We start from the raw sequence: 14078 nt of genomic DNA on the forward strand, positions 1-14078 counted from the left end.
CCCCCACAACATCACTGGCCTTACAAATAAGTTTGTTGATTCTGTTGGTGTCTGCTACCCTCAGCCTGCTGCCCCAGCACACAACAACAAACATGATAGCACTGGCCACCACAGACTCGTAGAACATCTTCAGCATCGTCCGGCAGATGTTAAAGGACCTCAGTCTCCTCAGGAAATAGAGACGGCTCTGACCCTTCTTGTAGACAGCCTCGGTGTTCTTTGACCAGTCCAGTTTATTGTCCATTCATATCCCCAGGTACTTGTAATCCTCCACCATGTCCACACTGACCCCTTGGATGGAAACAGGGGTCACCGGTGCCTTAGCCCTCCTCAGGTCCACCACCAGCTCCTTAGTCTTTTTCACATTAAGCTGCAGATGATTCTGCTCGCACCATGTGACCAAGTTTCCCACCGTCACCCTGTACTCAGCCTCATCTCCCTTGCTGATGCATCCAACTATGGCAGAGTCATCAGAAAACTTCTGAAGATGGCAAGATTCTGTGCAGTAGTTGAAGTCCGAGGTGTAGATGGTGAAGAGAAAGGGAGACAGGACAGTCCCCTGTGGAGCCCCAGTGCTGCTGACCACTCTGTCTGACACACAGTGTTGCAAGCGCACGTACTGTGGTCTGCCAGTCAGGTAATCAATAATCCATGACACCAGGGAAGCATCCACCTGCATCACTGTCAGCTTCTCACCCAGCAGAGCAGGGCGGATGGTGTTGAACGCACTGGAGAAGTCAAAAAACATGACCCTCACAGTGCTTGCCTGCTTGTCCAGGTGAGCGTAGACATGGTTCAGCAGGTAGACGATGGCATCCTCAACTCCTAGTTGGGGCTGATAGGCGAACTGGAGGGGGTCTAAGTGTGCCCTAACCATAGGCCGGAGCTGCTCTAGAACAAGTCTCTTCAGGGTCTTCATGATGTGGGAAGTCAATGCCACCGGTCTGTAGTCATTGGAGCAACTGGGGTGCGGCGTCTTCGGTATAGGAACGAGGAAGGACGTCTTCCACAGCACAGAAACCCTCGGAGACTCAGGCTCAGGTTGAAGACATGGTGAAGTACTCCACATAGCTGAGGGGCACAGGCTTTGAGCACCCTGGGGCTGACACCATCCGGGCCTGCAGCCTTGCTTGGGTGGAGACGTTTCAGCTGTCTTCTCACCTGTTCAGCTGTGAAGCCCACCGTGGTGGTTTAACACCTTAACATGAAACTTTAGGTCAGCTGTTCAAGTGTCTTTTTCTGGTCCCAAACACACTTCTGTGAAGCACCATTTAATGTGTTAAAGACACTATATAAATGAAAGCTGTTATTTGATTAGAATATTGAAGTGCTCCTAGCATCTCCAGAGTAGACCCTACTGAGATCATTACCTTCAGCAGCAGAAGGGAAAAAAATCTCAGTAAGATTCAAGATTAAGAGCAGATGATAATGACCCACCCTTCACAACTTCATCAAGAACCGTTTAGGCAGTTTGGCTCCTTTGGAGGCAGACTTATAGAAATTGATTTGAGAGCATGTTTACCTGCATCCCTTCCTGGCCAGAGATTCCCACTCCAACATCAGCAACCTGGATCATGCTCACATCATTGGCCCCGTCTCCTGCAGGTAATGAATAATAGAGTGAAAACCAGGAATGGACACAATGGCTCCTTCATTGTTGATTTTGTCAATCATGTAAGTCAACGATTTGGACTACGGTATTAATGGATTTGTGGCTAAATTTCCTGATGACACAAAGATAGGTGGAGGAGCGGGTAGTGTTGAGGAAACAGAGCCTGCAGAGAGACTTAGATCGTTTAGATAGAAATGGGCAAAGAAGTGGCAAATGAAATACAATGTTGGAAAGTGTATGGTCATGCACTTTGGTGGAAGAAATAAAGAGGCAGACTATTATTTAGCTAGCGAGAAAATTCAAAATGCAGAGATGCAAAGAGACTAAGGAGTCCTTGTGCAAGATACCCTGAAGGTTAGCCTCCAGGTTGAGTCGGTTGTGAAGAAGGTGAATGCAATGTTGGCATTCATTCCTAGAGATATAGAATATAAGAGCAGGGATGTGATGTTGAGGCTCTATAAGGCACTCGTGAGACCACACTTGGAGTATTGTGTGCAGTTTTGGACTCCTTATTTTAGAAAGGATATACTGACATTGGAGAGGGTTCAGAGAAGATTCACGAGAATTATTCCAGGAATACAAAGGTTACCATATGAGGAATGTCTGGCAGCTCTTGGGCAGTATTCCCTGGAGTTTAGGAGAATGAGGGGGGATCTTATAGAAACATTCTGAATGTTAAAAGGCCTGAACAGATTAGATATTGGCAAAGTTATTTCCCATGGTAGGGGATTCTAGGACAAGAGGGCACAAATTCAGGATTGAAGGATGTTCTTTTAGAACTGAGATGTGGAGAAATTACTTTAGTCAGAAGGTGGTAAATCTATGGAATTTGTTGCCACGAGTGGCTGTGGAGGCCAAGTCATTGGGTGTATTTAAGGCAGAGATAGATAGGGTTCTTGATCAGCTGGGGCATCAAAGGGTATGGGGTGAAAGCAGGGGAGTGGGGATGACTGGAAGAATTGGATCAGCCCAATTCTGGTGGAGCAGACTCGATGGGCTGAATGGCCTACTTGTGCTCCTATATCTTATGGTATTATGATTTTCTACAAATCTGTTAAGGTGATAGAATTTCCACTATTGATATCTGAAATATAAATGAAAATGCTCAGCCGGTCAGACAGTATCTGTGGAGGTGGAAACCGAGAGAGCATTCCAAGTTGACAAACTTCCTTCAGAACGTACTCGAGTTGAGCTGGGTGACAACCCAGAGCAGCAGCAGATGAACAGAGCATCAATTTTGACTTTCACCACGTGAAAAACTGACCGTCCGACAACCTAGGTGAGTTGCATAGATCCAGCATCAGCTTGTTGAGTTCCTGATGTGATAGAAATATTCAGGTTCCTCTGATTCTACTGAGGCTGCAGAGATATGGTAAACTATATAGGGACTTACAGAATGTTAGCATTTAACCCCATGCTTAGTTGGAGGAATTACATTCGGTGATTCTGTTCCTAAGGAAGAAATACAAGGTAGTAGGTGATAGGTGAAACCGGGAGGGGGAGGGGTGCAGTAAAGAGCTGGGCGGTTGATTGGTGAAATAGATAAAGAGCTGGAGAAGGGGAAATCTGATAGGAGAGAACAGAAGGCCATGGAAGAAAGGGAAAGGGGGGGGGGGAACCACCTGATGCACCATCAATAACTCTCTCTGAGACGTGAAGTCGAGATATCGGCTTTTATTGACTGGAAGAAAGAACAAGCAGTAGTTGACCACCATACTACATCCTGGAGAATGAGGGCCGGGCTCAGGCCTCAATCGCCTTTATACAGGGGTCTGTGGGAGGAGCCACAGGAGCAGTCAGCAGGGGGCGTGTCCAGACAGGTATACGTAGTTCACCACACCACCAGATGAGGCGATGGTCAGGTAAGGTGATAAGGTGAGAGAGGGAAATGGGAATGGGAAATGGTGAAGGAAAGGGTGGGGGTAGGGGCAATTACTAGAAGTTTGAGAAACTGATGTTCATGCCATCAGGTTGGAAGCTATCCATACAAATTAAAATGTGTGGCCACTGGGAGATCCCGCTTTTTCTGCCGGACGGAGCGTAGGTGCTCGGCAAAATGGTCTCCCAATCTACATTGGGCCTCACTGGTGTACAGGAGGTCCCACCGGAAGCACTGGATACAGTAGATGACCCCAACAGTCTGATAGAAGTGTCGCCTCTCCTGGAAGGACTGTTTGGGGCACTGAAAGTTTGTGAGTGAGGAGGTGTAGGGCAGGGAGGTGCTCTGCTTGCAAGGATAAGTACCAGGAAGGAGTCACACCAGGAGAGATCCCTGTGGAAAGCAGGAAGTGTGGGAGCTTCCAGCTGCCACCCTTTTTATTCCACTTCCCATTTCCATTCCGACGTGTCAGTCCATGGCCTCCTCTACTGCTGTGATGAGGCCACACTCAGGTTGGAGGAGCAACATTTTATTATATTCCATCTGGGTAGCCTCCAACCTGATGGCATGAACATCGATTTCTTAAACTTCCAGTAATTGCTCTTCTCCGTCACCATTCCCATTCCCATTTCCCTCTCTCATCCTACCTGCCCATGACCTTCCTCTGGTACTCCTTCTACCCCTTCCCTTTCTCCCACGGCCTTCTACCCTCTGCCATCAGCTTCCCCCTTCTCCACCTCTTTATCTCTTTCACCAATCACTTCCCAGCTCTTTACCTTACCCCTCTCCCTCCCGGTTTCACCTATCACCTACTACCTTGTATTTCTTCCTCCGCTCCCCCCACCTTCTCACTCTGACCTCATCTTTTTCTCCAGTCCTGAGGGAGGGTCTCGGCCCAAAATGTCAATTGTTTATTAATTTCCATAGATGCTGCCTGGTCTGCTGAGTTCCTCCAGCATTTTGTGTGTGTTGCTTGGATTTCCAACCTCTGCAGATTTTCTCTTCCTAGAGATTGAATTCTACAACAGGCCTACTCCAGCTCAGGACTGTCCTTGTGAGTTAAATCGCTTAATTTAATTACTCCATCTAAATTACAGAGGCAAGTTAGCCTCTTGTAGAGTCTCAAACCGGAGACTGATAGAGCCCCCCTGCATGTAGCTACTACAGGAATGCAATGGGTACATAGGCTTTGGATATAGATGAGTGAGAATAATCAATAGGGTTGGATCAGTAACTTCCAAGCCAGTAGCATCATCATATGAACCTGACTTTGATATCGGACTAACATTAAACATATGGAAATAGTACAACAGCAGCTTATTCTGTGATTGCTTTAATACTTAAATGGGAAGAATGAGAAGCTGGAATGGGTGATTTGACTCATTGAACCTGCTCCACCATTCAATAGGCTCATGGCTGATCTTTTACTTTGTGTGACTTTGCCGCATCGACAGATTCCCTGACTTACATCCATAATTCGATCCAAGAGCATTTGAAATTAACACACAGCCATCAGCAAAAGCTGTTCTGTGACCTCAGTGGAACAGTGTGTCTGCAGACAAAAAGCTGAACGCCCTCACCTATTGCTAAGGTCATCACTTTTAGCTTGTCCCGCACCAGTCTGACGACCATGCTTTTCTGCAAAGGTGTGGAGCGGCAGCACAGTACGCTGTGGCACCGTTGGGCCAGCGCGAGGAACTTGTCCTCCAGCGCTCCCTCCAATGCGAAGGTCAGAGTCCTCCCATCGACGACCAGGCTGAAGTTATGTCGCAGCGCAGCCGAGCTCGATGACGTTCCGTTTGAAGGCAGAGGCTCGACCAAACCATTTGCAATAACGTGTGAGCGATTGTTCTGTGGACTCTTCGATTCCACGTAGTTTAAGCATTGCTCCAGCAAAGCTGCACAGCCCTCCTGTTGACAATGGAGTTTAACGTAAGAAACACGCAGATAACACAGTCCGCTCTCCTCTCCTATCAGATTCCTTCCTTTTTAGCCCTATACTTTTTCCACCTATCACGTCCCAGTTTCTCACTTCATCCCACCGCCCGCACCCACTCACCTGGCTTCACCTATCACGTCCCAGCTTCTCACTTCATCCCACCGCCCGCACCCACTCACCTGGCTTTACCTATCACGTCCCAGCTTCTCACTTCGTCCCACCGCCCGCACCCACTCACCTGGCTTCACCTATCACGTCCCAGCTTCTCACTTTGTCCCACCGCCCACACCCACCCACCTGGCTTCACCTATCACGTCCCAGCTTCTCACTTCGTCCCACCGCCCACACCCACCCACCTGGCTTCACCTATCACGTCCCAGCTTCTCACTTCATCCCACCGCCCACACCCACTCACCTGGCTTCACCTATCACGTCCCAGCTTCTCACTTCGTCCCACCGCCCACACCCACCCACCTGGCTTCACCTATCACCTCCCAGCTTCTCACTTTGTCCCACCGCCCACACCCACCCACCTGGCTTCACCTATCACGTCCCAGCTTCTCACTTCGTCCCACCCCCCACACCCACCCACCTGGCTTCACCTATCACGTCCCAGCTTCTCACTTCGTCCCACCGCCCACACCCACCCACCTGGCTTCACCTATCACGTCCCAGCTCTTCGTCCCACCCCCCACACCCACCCACCTGGCTTCACCTATCACGTCCCAGCTTCTCACTTCGTCCCACCCCCCACACCCACCCACCTGGCTTCACCTATCACGTCCCAGCTTCTCACTTCGTCCCACCGCCCACACCCACCCACCTGGCTTCACCTATCACGTCCCAGCTTCTCACTTCGTCCCACCCCCCACACCCACCCACCTGGCTTCACCTATCACGTCCCAGCTTCTCACTTCGTCCCACCGCCCACACCCACTCACCTGGCTTCACCTATCACGTCCCAGCTCTTCGTCCCACCCCCCACACCCACCCACCTGGCTTCACCTATCACGTCCCAGCTTCTCACTTCGTCCCACCGCCCACACCCACTCACCTGGCTTCACCTATCACGTCCCAGCTTGTACTCCTTCCCCTCCCCCCACCTTCTTACTCTGGCGTCTTCTCCCTTCCTTTCTGGTCATGGAGGGTCTTGGCCCGAAATTTCAATTCTTTATTCCTCTCCATAGATTCTGCCTGGCTTAAGTTCCTCCAGCACTCCCGCGTAACTTTGGATTTCCAGAATCTCTTGGGTTTATGATTTACACACCAATCACAACGGATGGCAGAGAGGGAGTGCCAGGGGCAGGGGTTGGCGTGACACACTGGCCAAGGTCATTTGATTCCAAACAATTGGTTTATTGTTCATTACAGAATGTCTCTCTGGTGCTTCCCCATTCTCTCCCCTCTCCATTCTCCTTTACCTAACCATGATTCCTTCTCCCAGCCCCCCTTCCCACCCTCAGTCCACAATAGAGACCCATATCAGAATCAGGTTTATCATCACTCATTTATGTTATGAAATCTGTTTTTTTTTGTGGCAGCAGTACAGTGCAATACATAAAATTACTGCAGTACTCTGCAAAAGTCTTGGGCACTCTATCTATATATATGTGCCTAAGACTTTTGCACAATACTGTAGTTCTTTGATAATAAATTTACTTTGAGTTTGACTTTGAAAGAAACCACTGTCAACCAGCTGCTTTCCCTCCCCTCCACCCTAAAATCTACAAACACTTCCAATGAATTTTCCAACATGCAGGCCTCAATCTGAATCCAGAGTTTCAAAATATCCTTCCTTGTTTGTTTGTTCTCTGAAAATGATTGGAGTATGTCCTCCCTTCACTCATTCAGTGAAGGATGTTTCATAAGACAGCGAACAACAGACAAATGTCTTTGGACATCCAAGCCCAACAACCGACAAGCCCACTGGTAATCCAGAGCCAATGATGCTGCTGTCTCATCACAGATTCTCATAAATACAAAGACACTGGCCAGCAGAGGAGAGTCAAGAAAAGGAGACACAAGATACTGCAGACGCTGGAATCTGGAGCAAAAACAAACAAACTGCAGTGTTCAGCGTCTGTGGAGGTAGAGATAATCAATCTTTCAGGTTGAGACCTTGCAGAACCTACGGACTCACTTTCAAGGACTCTACAACTCATGCTCTCAGTATTATTTATGTTTGTATGTATGTATGCATACGTAGTTTTATTAATTGATTCTATTGTATTTCTTTATTCTGTGAATGCCTGCAAAAAAACAAATTTCAAGGTAGTACATGGTGATATAGTTGTACTTCAAAAATAAATTTACTTTGAACATTGAAGGAATCCTCAAATGGATAGAACTACATATGAAGGATGATTGATAAGTTCGTGGCCTAAGGTAGAAGGAGTCAATTTTAGGAAACCTAGCACATTTATTTTTCAACAAACGGATCTTGGACCCTCAGAAAGAGTCCACAGATGGGTGATTGATAAGTTCGTGGCCTAGGGTAGAAGGAGATGAGTTATACAGGTCTCATTACATGCACATGCAGTTCAACTCTTTGAGTGATTATGCAGAAAGTTTGAAGTTAATAACTCATCTCCTTCTACCCTAGGCCACAAACTTATCAATCACCCCTGATGAGTTATCAACTTCAAAGAGAGCTGTATAACTCATCTCCTTCTACCTTAGGCCATGAACTTATCAATCACCCCGATGAGTTATCAACTTCAAACTTTCTGCATAATCACTCAAAGAGTTGAACTGCATGTGCATGTAACGACAGCTGTATAACTCATCTCTTTCTACCTTAGGCCACGAACTCATCAATCACCCATCTGTGGACACTTTCTGGAGGTCCAAGATCCATATGCTCCACAACTGCTGGACTAAGTGTGTAAATGTAGGACAGGACTATGTTGAAAATTAATGTGCTAGGCTTTCTGCTACTTTCTGACGAATACTGCTTGACCTGCTGAGTTCCTCCAGCATTTTGTGTGTGTTCCGTTGGATTTCCAGCATCTGCAGGATCTTTTGTGTTTATGAGTTGCCAACACTGCCCAGGTGCATGTTATCCTTGCCTCCTCTGGTGCACACGCAATCCCAAAGTTGAACCAATGGCCTAGCAATTCCGGTAACAACTAGCATTTTCTCCTCTTCTCCCTTCTTTCTTTTTCCTTTCCCCATTCTGGTTACCCTCTTACCCTTTTTCTTCTCCTCACCTGCCCGTTACCTCCCCCAGTGCCCTTCCTCCTTACCTTTCTTCCGTGGTCCATCCTCCTTTCTTATTGGATTCCTTCTTCTTCAGCCCTTTACCTCTTCTACATATCCCTTCCGTTTCTTACTTCATCCCTCCTCCCCACCCACCTGACTTCCCCCTCATCCAGTTTCACCTATCACCTGCCAAAATGTACTCCTTCCTTTACCCCCTTCCACCTTATTCTGACTTCTTCCCCCTTTCTTTCCAGTCCTGATGAAGGGCCTCTGCCTGAAACATCGACTGGGGGCTTATTCCTTTCCACAGATACTGCCTGAGCTGACGAGTTCCTCCTGCATTTTGTATGCGTTACTCTGGATTTCCAGCATCTGCAGGACCTCTTGTGTTCATGGTTCACAAATACTGTACAGGAATTTACTATCCTGATGTCCTAGCAATTCAGGTCAATGGAAATTCCAGTAATATCTGGTATTTTCTCCCCCTCCCCTTCTGCTTTTTCCGTTCTGGCTACTCTCTTACCCTTTCTCTTCCCTTCATCTGTTTATCACCTCCCCCGGAGCCCCTCCTCCTTCTCTTCTTCCATGGTCCACTCTCCTCTCCTATCAGATTCCTTCTTCTTCAGCCCTTTAATTCTTTCACCTATCCTCTCGCAGTTTCTTACTTCACTCTCCCCTTCCCCCTCACCCTGGCTTTACCTATTACCTGCCAGCTTTTACTCCTTCCCCTACCCCTTCCTTTCCAGTCCCGAGGAAGGGTTTTGGCTCGAAACGTTGACTCATTGACTCAGCTCGAAGCATTTCTCTCTATAAATGCTACCTGACCTGCTGAGTTCCTCCAGCATTTTGCATGTGTTGCTCAAGATTTGCAGCATCCCTTGTATTTATCAAGGACAATCAGGGATGGGTTAAAAATTCTGCAATGCCCAGCAGTGCCAAAATTCCATCAAAAAGTACTTTTCCATACAAAAGTTGATCTACTTCACCTTCTTCAGAAAGAAGGTAATTAGTTCTCAACACTATTGCAGCCTTGAGGCAAACAACAGCCATTTCTCTCTGCTTCCTTTCTGTTCCTTTGTATAATAATAGAGCAATACAGCATGGATACAGGTTCTTCAGCCTGATGAGTCCAGGTCATCTGTAGCGCCCACCATGCTAGTCCAATTGCTTGTAATCGGCCCTCATACCACTAAGCCATGCCCTATCCATCAACCTTTCCGAGTGCCTCTTAAATGATACTATTCTATCTGCCTCACCACTTTCTCTGGCAGCTCATTCCATACACTCACCACCCTTTTCGTGAAAAAGTTGCCCCTCAGGTCCCATTTAAATCCTTCCCTCTCACCCTAAGCCTACACCCGCTAGTTTTGGACGTCCCTACCCTGAGGAAAAGGTGCTTTTATTGTCCACTTGATATATGCCTCCCAATATTTCTGTAAGATCACCCCAATTTCCCCCACGTTCCAAGGAATAGAGACTCAGCCTGGCCAATCTCTCCCGGTAATTCAGGCCCTCTAGTCTTGGCAACATGTTCATAAATCTTGTCTTGTATCTAATAGTTATTTGCTAAATGTTCTGATGGATATGCCAAAGGTAAAAAAATTAAAACTGGTTAAAGCATTCCACTGTGCCTTTGTGGGAGTTTATGGATCAGCATCAGCTCCTTGGAATAACACTCAGTGGATTTATGTACACACTGTTAGGTTCAGCAGTGCAGTGCTTTGGAAGAACTTCCATGCAACAGCACACACAGCTGACATCTGCTGAAACTAACAGATGCTCCCTAATTATTCCTGCTTCATCTGCATTTGCAAACTGCCTCAGTGTGAGTTAGCTTTTGGACTAAGTGAAATTATTCGGTTCTTCATTTGCAGTACCAGCTCTCCCATGAATTTTGAAACTGCAAGTTATGTTAAATGCATCACGAACAATCTGCCTAGCTTTCGATTTACACAAGAGCTGGAAAGTTAAATTAATACAGAAGGATACTCTAACTTTCAATCTGTTTCTTTCTGCATTCATGCTGTTTGACTTGCTGCATAGTTCTAAATTTTACTGGTTTTAATTCTACCTTCACAGCTGGTTCAGTGTGGATATATTTTCCCTACTTGTCATGAAAATGCTATTATTGCTCTTAAAAGAGATACTGAAATAGAAACTGTAAGGTGCTAAGCTATGTATACGAGAAAATCAAACCTGACCAGTGACACATTTTCAGTAGCTTTTGTTTAAGGAATATTGTTTTATTTTCAAGTACTAGTTTTCAATCAAGAGATAAATATGGTCATGCTGATGAGATAAAGCAAACAGTCAGGTGGGAACCTGAGGTTAGAATCAAACGGGAGAATAAGTAAGCTGGAGACGGAAGATAGGGATTTGCGGAGGAGGCAATTACATTAGCCTTATTTGTCATGTGTACATTGAAACTTCAAAGCATACAGTGGAATAATGTCATTTTGCATTAACGACCAACACAGTCTGAGTAAGTGCTGGGGGCAGCTCACATGTATCGCCATAGTTCTGGCGCTAACACAGCTTGTCTACATCTTACTAACCCTACTTACTAACCCTATCTTTTGGAATGTTGGATTGTGGGAATTGAACCCTGAACCTTCCAATTGTTGGTGCTGTAAAACGTTAAGCTTACTGCTGTGCTATTGTGCCGCCCACCAGTTAGGAAGCCAAATAGAAAAAGGAAAGGCCAATGTCAGGAGTTATAAGAACTAATGTAAAATGCTAATGATTCTGGATAGAATGGATAGTGGAAGGCACTTTGGAGAAAGACTCAAGGTTGCAGTATCAAATAAACATGAAATGAATAAGACCAATATAAGGAAAACATTTCCTGCAGTGCGTGGTTAGAATCGAACTGTGCTATGAAAGTAGGCTTCGTGATTCCCTTCAAAATGAATTTACATAAATATGTAGTGGGCAGAAATTCCCAAATTTGCAAGGCGTAAGTGTTGGCGCTGCAGCTGGTAGGAGCAACTCCGGCGATGATGGGCTGAATGGCCTAATGGCGGTCAGGTTACATAGCGCAGCGGCAGCAGTCGCTGACTGGGGTTCGATTCCGGCAGCTGCCTGTGTACATTCTCTCGCACGGGATGCCCCTGGGTGCTCTGGTTTTCTCCCACATTCCAAAGACGTTGGGTTAGGGTTAGTAAGTTGTGGGCATGGAGATGCTGGTGCCAGAAGCTTGGCAATACACGTGGGCTGCCCCAGCACAATCCTCGCTGATCTGATTTGACGCAAATGACAGATTCCACTGTCATCTAATCCAACCTGACCCTTCTATAATTCTATTTTAATAAAAGCAACTTTGGGTTGAAAGGGGAAACTTTGCACACTCACCTGAGATTCAGCATTCATGGTGAGGAGCTCTTCATCTTGACCGAGGAGCTTGCAAGCGTACGCAATATTGATTGCCGTTTCCTGTTTGTCTCCAGTCAGCACCCATATTTGCAAGGCAGCTTTTCGCAGGTTCGCTATCGTTTCCGGAACGCCCTCCTGCAAGCGATCCTCGATGCCTGTGGCCCCTGAGTGGACGAGATATGACATGGGAGTGAAATGACTTCCAGTATAAGGCAAGTGCAAAAGGACTCATTCCATTCTGTGAAAAGAGGGAGCTAAGAGACAAGAGTAGACCAGCTATCCCATCAAAGCTGCCCACTGCAGTGAAGTATCTCAGAGGGATTCTACCTATTAAGTGACTGCGTGTATCACTTTGCACTATTTATAGATGGGCCTGAACTGTATCGAATTCACTGTGAGATTGTGGCAAGTGCGCCTGCAAACAATTGATCAGCTCTAAGCAGGACGGACATTTAATAACTTTCGGTTTATCTCACATGTTCCCTTCCTCTGAGGCTCCCACCTAAAGGGGGGGAGCGATGAACCGTACTGAATCGATGTGGCAAGTGCACATGCAGCCGGCTGATCGCACAGTGAATCGACTGGGCCTCCTGTGCACGGGAGGCACTCTCTTTTGGGCGTGGGCTTTCGAGTGTGCAAGTCCCTTTTGTCTCAGCAAGCCCGGTTCGTGGTTCTCACAGTGCAAGTTGCCCAGGGTGTACAGTGGCTCATGTGACTCAGTAAAAGCGTTTGAACTACTGCCCCATTTTCATTCTTGCTCCGCATGTATGTAATAGGACCACTGAAGGATAACTTTGGAAAGGTTTTCGGAGGGCCCAGTTCATAGCTCCCGCACCATGAGTTGCACTGTGTGTACCGTTACTAACGTGACTCAGTAAAAAGTTTAATCCTGCTGCACCATTGTTGTTCTTGCTCCGCATGTTATGTTTTGTACTTCAAAACATAAAATTAATTGAAAAAAGAAACTGGGAGAACGCATGCCTTAGTTTAATTTATACATTAAGAGAGGCACACGCATATATGACGTGGGGACGTAATGACGCATGCCATTCACGTACTTTTGCATATAACCTGTAATGAATTAGGTCAACAAAGAATGATTAATCAAACAACATATTTACAATATTACTGAAATATTAAATACATAACACTCCTTCCAGCCTAGCTATAAACTCCAACTCAATATAGAATGCAAGAACGCATTTCAACTCAATATGTAGCATATTGCTTTTGTGGGATAACATTTTTCCTGACATGGGAGGTCACGTTGCCTGGCAGGTGAGACTTGTGGCTGTGAAACAATCTCAGGTTCCGGGGTCTCCCCTGTGGTGGTTGTAGGTGTTGACTCTGGGTCTGCAGCAAGTGGTTCTGACAGCTCTGGACCCTCGTCTTCTGGATGTCTCGCACCCTGAGCAGTGCATGGCAAGCTGCTCGATTCAATGACCTATCCCAGGCCACCAGACAAAGCTTCGAGCCAACACTTTCATTTCATGCCTGGATGACTGGCGTGTAGCTCCTCCAACACTTTGGCTCTCAGATAATTCAACAACTCTCAGTCCCCACATAAGGTAACCTCCATCAAGAGTATGATCATTCCGGCGCTGGTAAATATGGGGTAACTGTAGCTTCTGCTGCACACTGGTGTTCCAGCCATTCTGGTGGTCATGTAGACCTGAGACAGTGTGGGGTCTTTTCTGGTTTCCCTTTGGATCATCTCCACCATAATAGGGGAGACTTTGGAATTGCATTAAGGAGGATACGTCAAGAAGAGTGTCCTCTTTTGCAAATTTTTTCGGGTACTTCCTTGTCCAAGTGTAAACAGGAAAATTCATCAGCATTGCCATGATTAGTTGTCCTCTTGAATTTGACTGTGTCATTGTGTCCTCCAAGAAAAAGAGCTCGTCCCTGCTTTTCTGCTGCTGCTGTTAGTGAAACACCCTTCGGTGGATGGAAAATGGACGCCAGTGGTTGCTGATCAATAATGAGGGTTAAACACTCTCCCATACAAGTACAGGTTGAAATGTTCCACACCCCAAAGCAGACTGAAGGCCTCGCTGTCAACCTCTGTGTAATTC

The 14078-nt window shown here is 46.6% G+C and overlaps 1 protein-coding gene across 1 annotated transcript in view; it reads right to left on the reverse strand.

The window, feature by feature from the left end:
* atp10a (ATPase phospholipid transporting 10A) overlaps positions 1–14078 on the reverse strand; it is a 228939-nt gene that overhangs the window by 26159 nt on the left and 188702 nt on the right. The window contains exons 12-14 of the mRNA XM_073044103.1: positions 11983–12167; positions 5072–5402; positions 1523–1599 (exon numbers count right to left, since the gene is read on the reverse strand). Coding sequence (XP_072900204.1) covers positions 1523–1599; positions 5072–5402; positions 11983–12167 — 593 coding nt within the window. The remainder of the gene's footprint in view (positions 1–1522; positions 1600–5071; positions 5403–11982; positions 12168–14078) is intronic.

This window comes from Hemitrygon akajei, chromosome 4, assembly GCF_048418815.1.
Source record: "Hemitrygon akajei chromosome 4, sHemAka1.3, whole genome shotgun sequence".
Lineage (NCBI taxonomy): Eukaryota > Metazoa > Chordata > Chondrichthyes > Myliobatiformes > Dasyatidae > Hemitrygon > Hemitrygon akajei.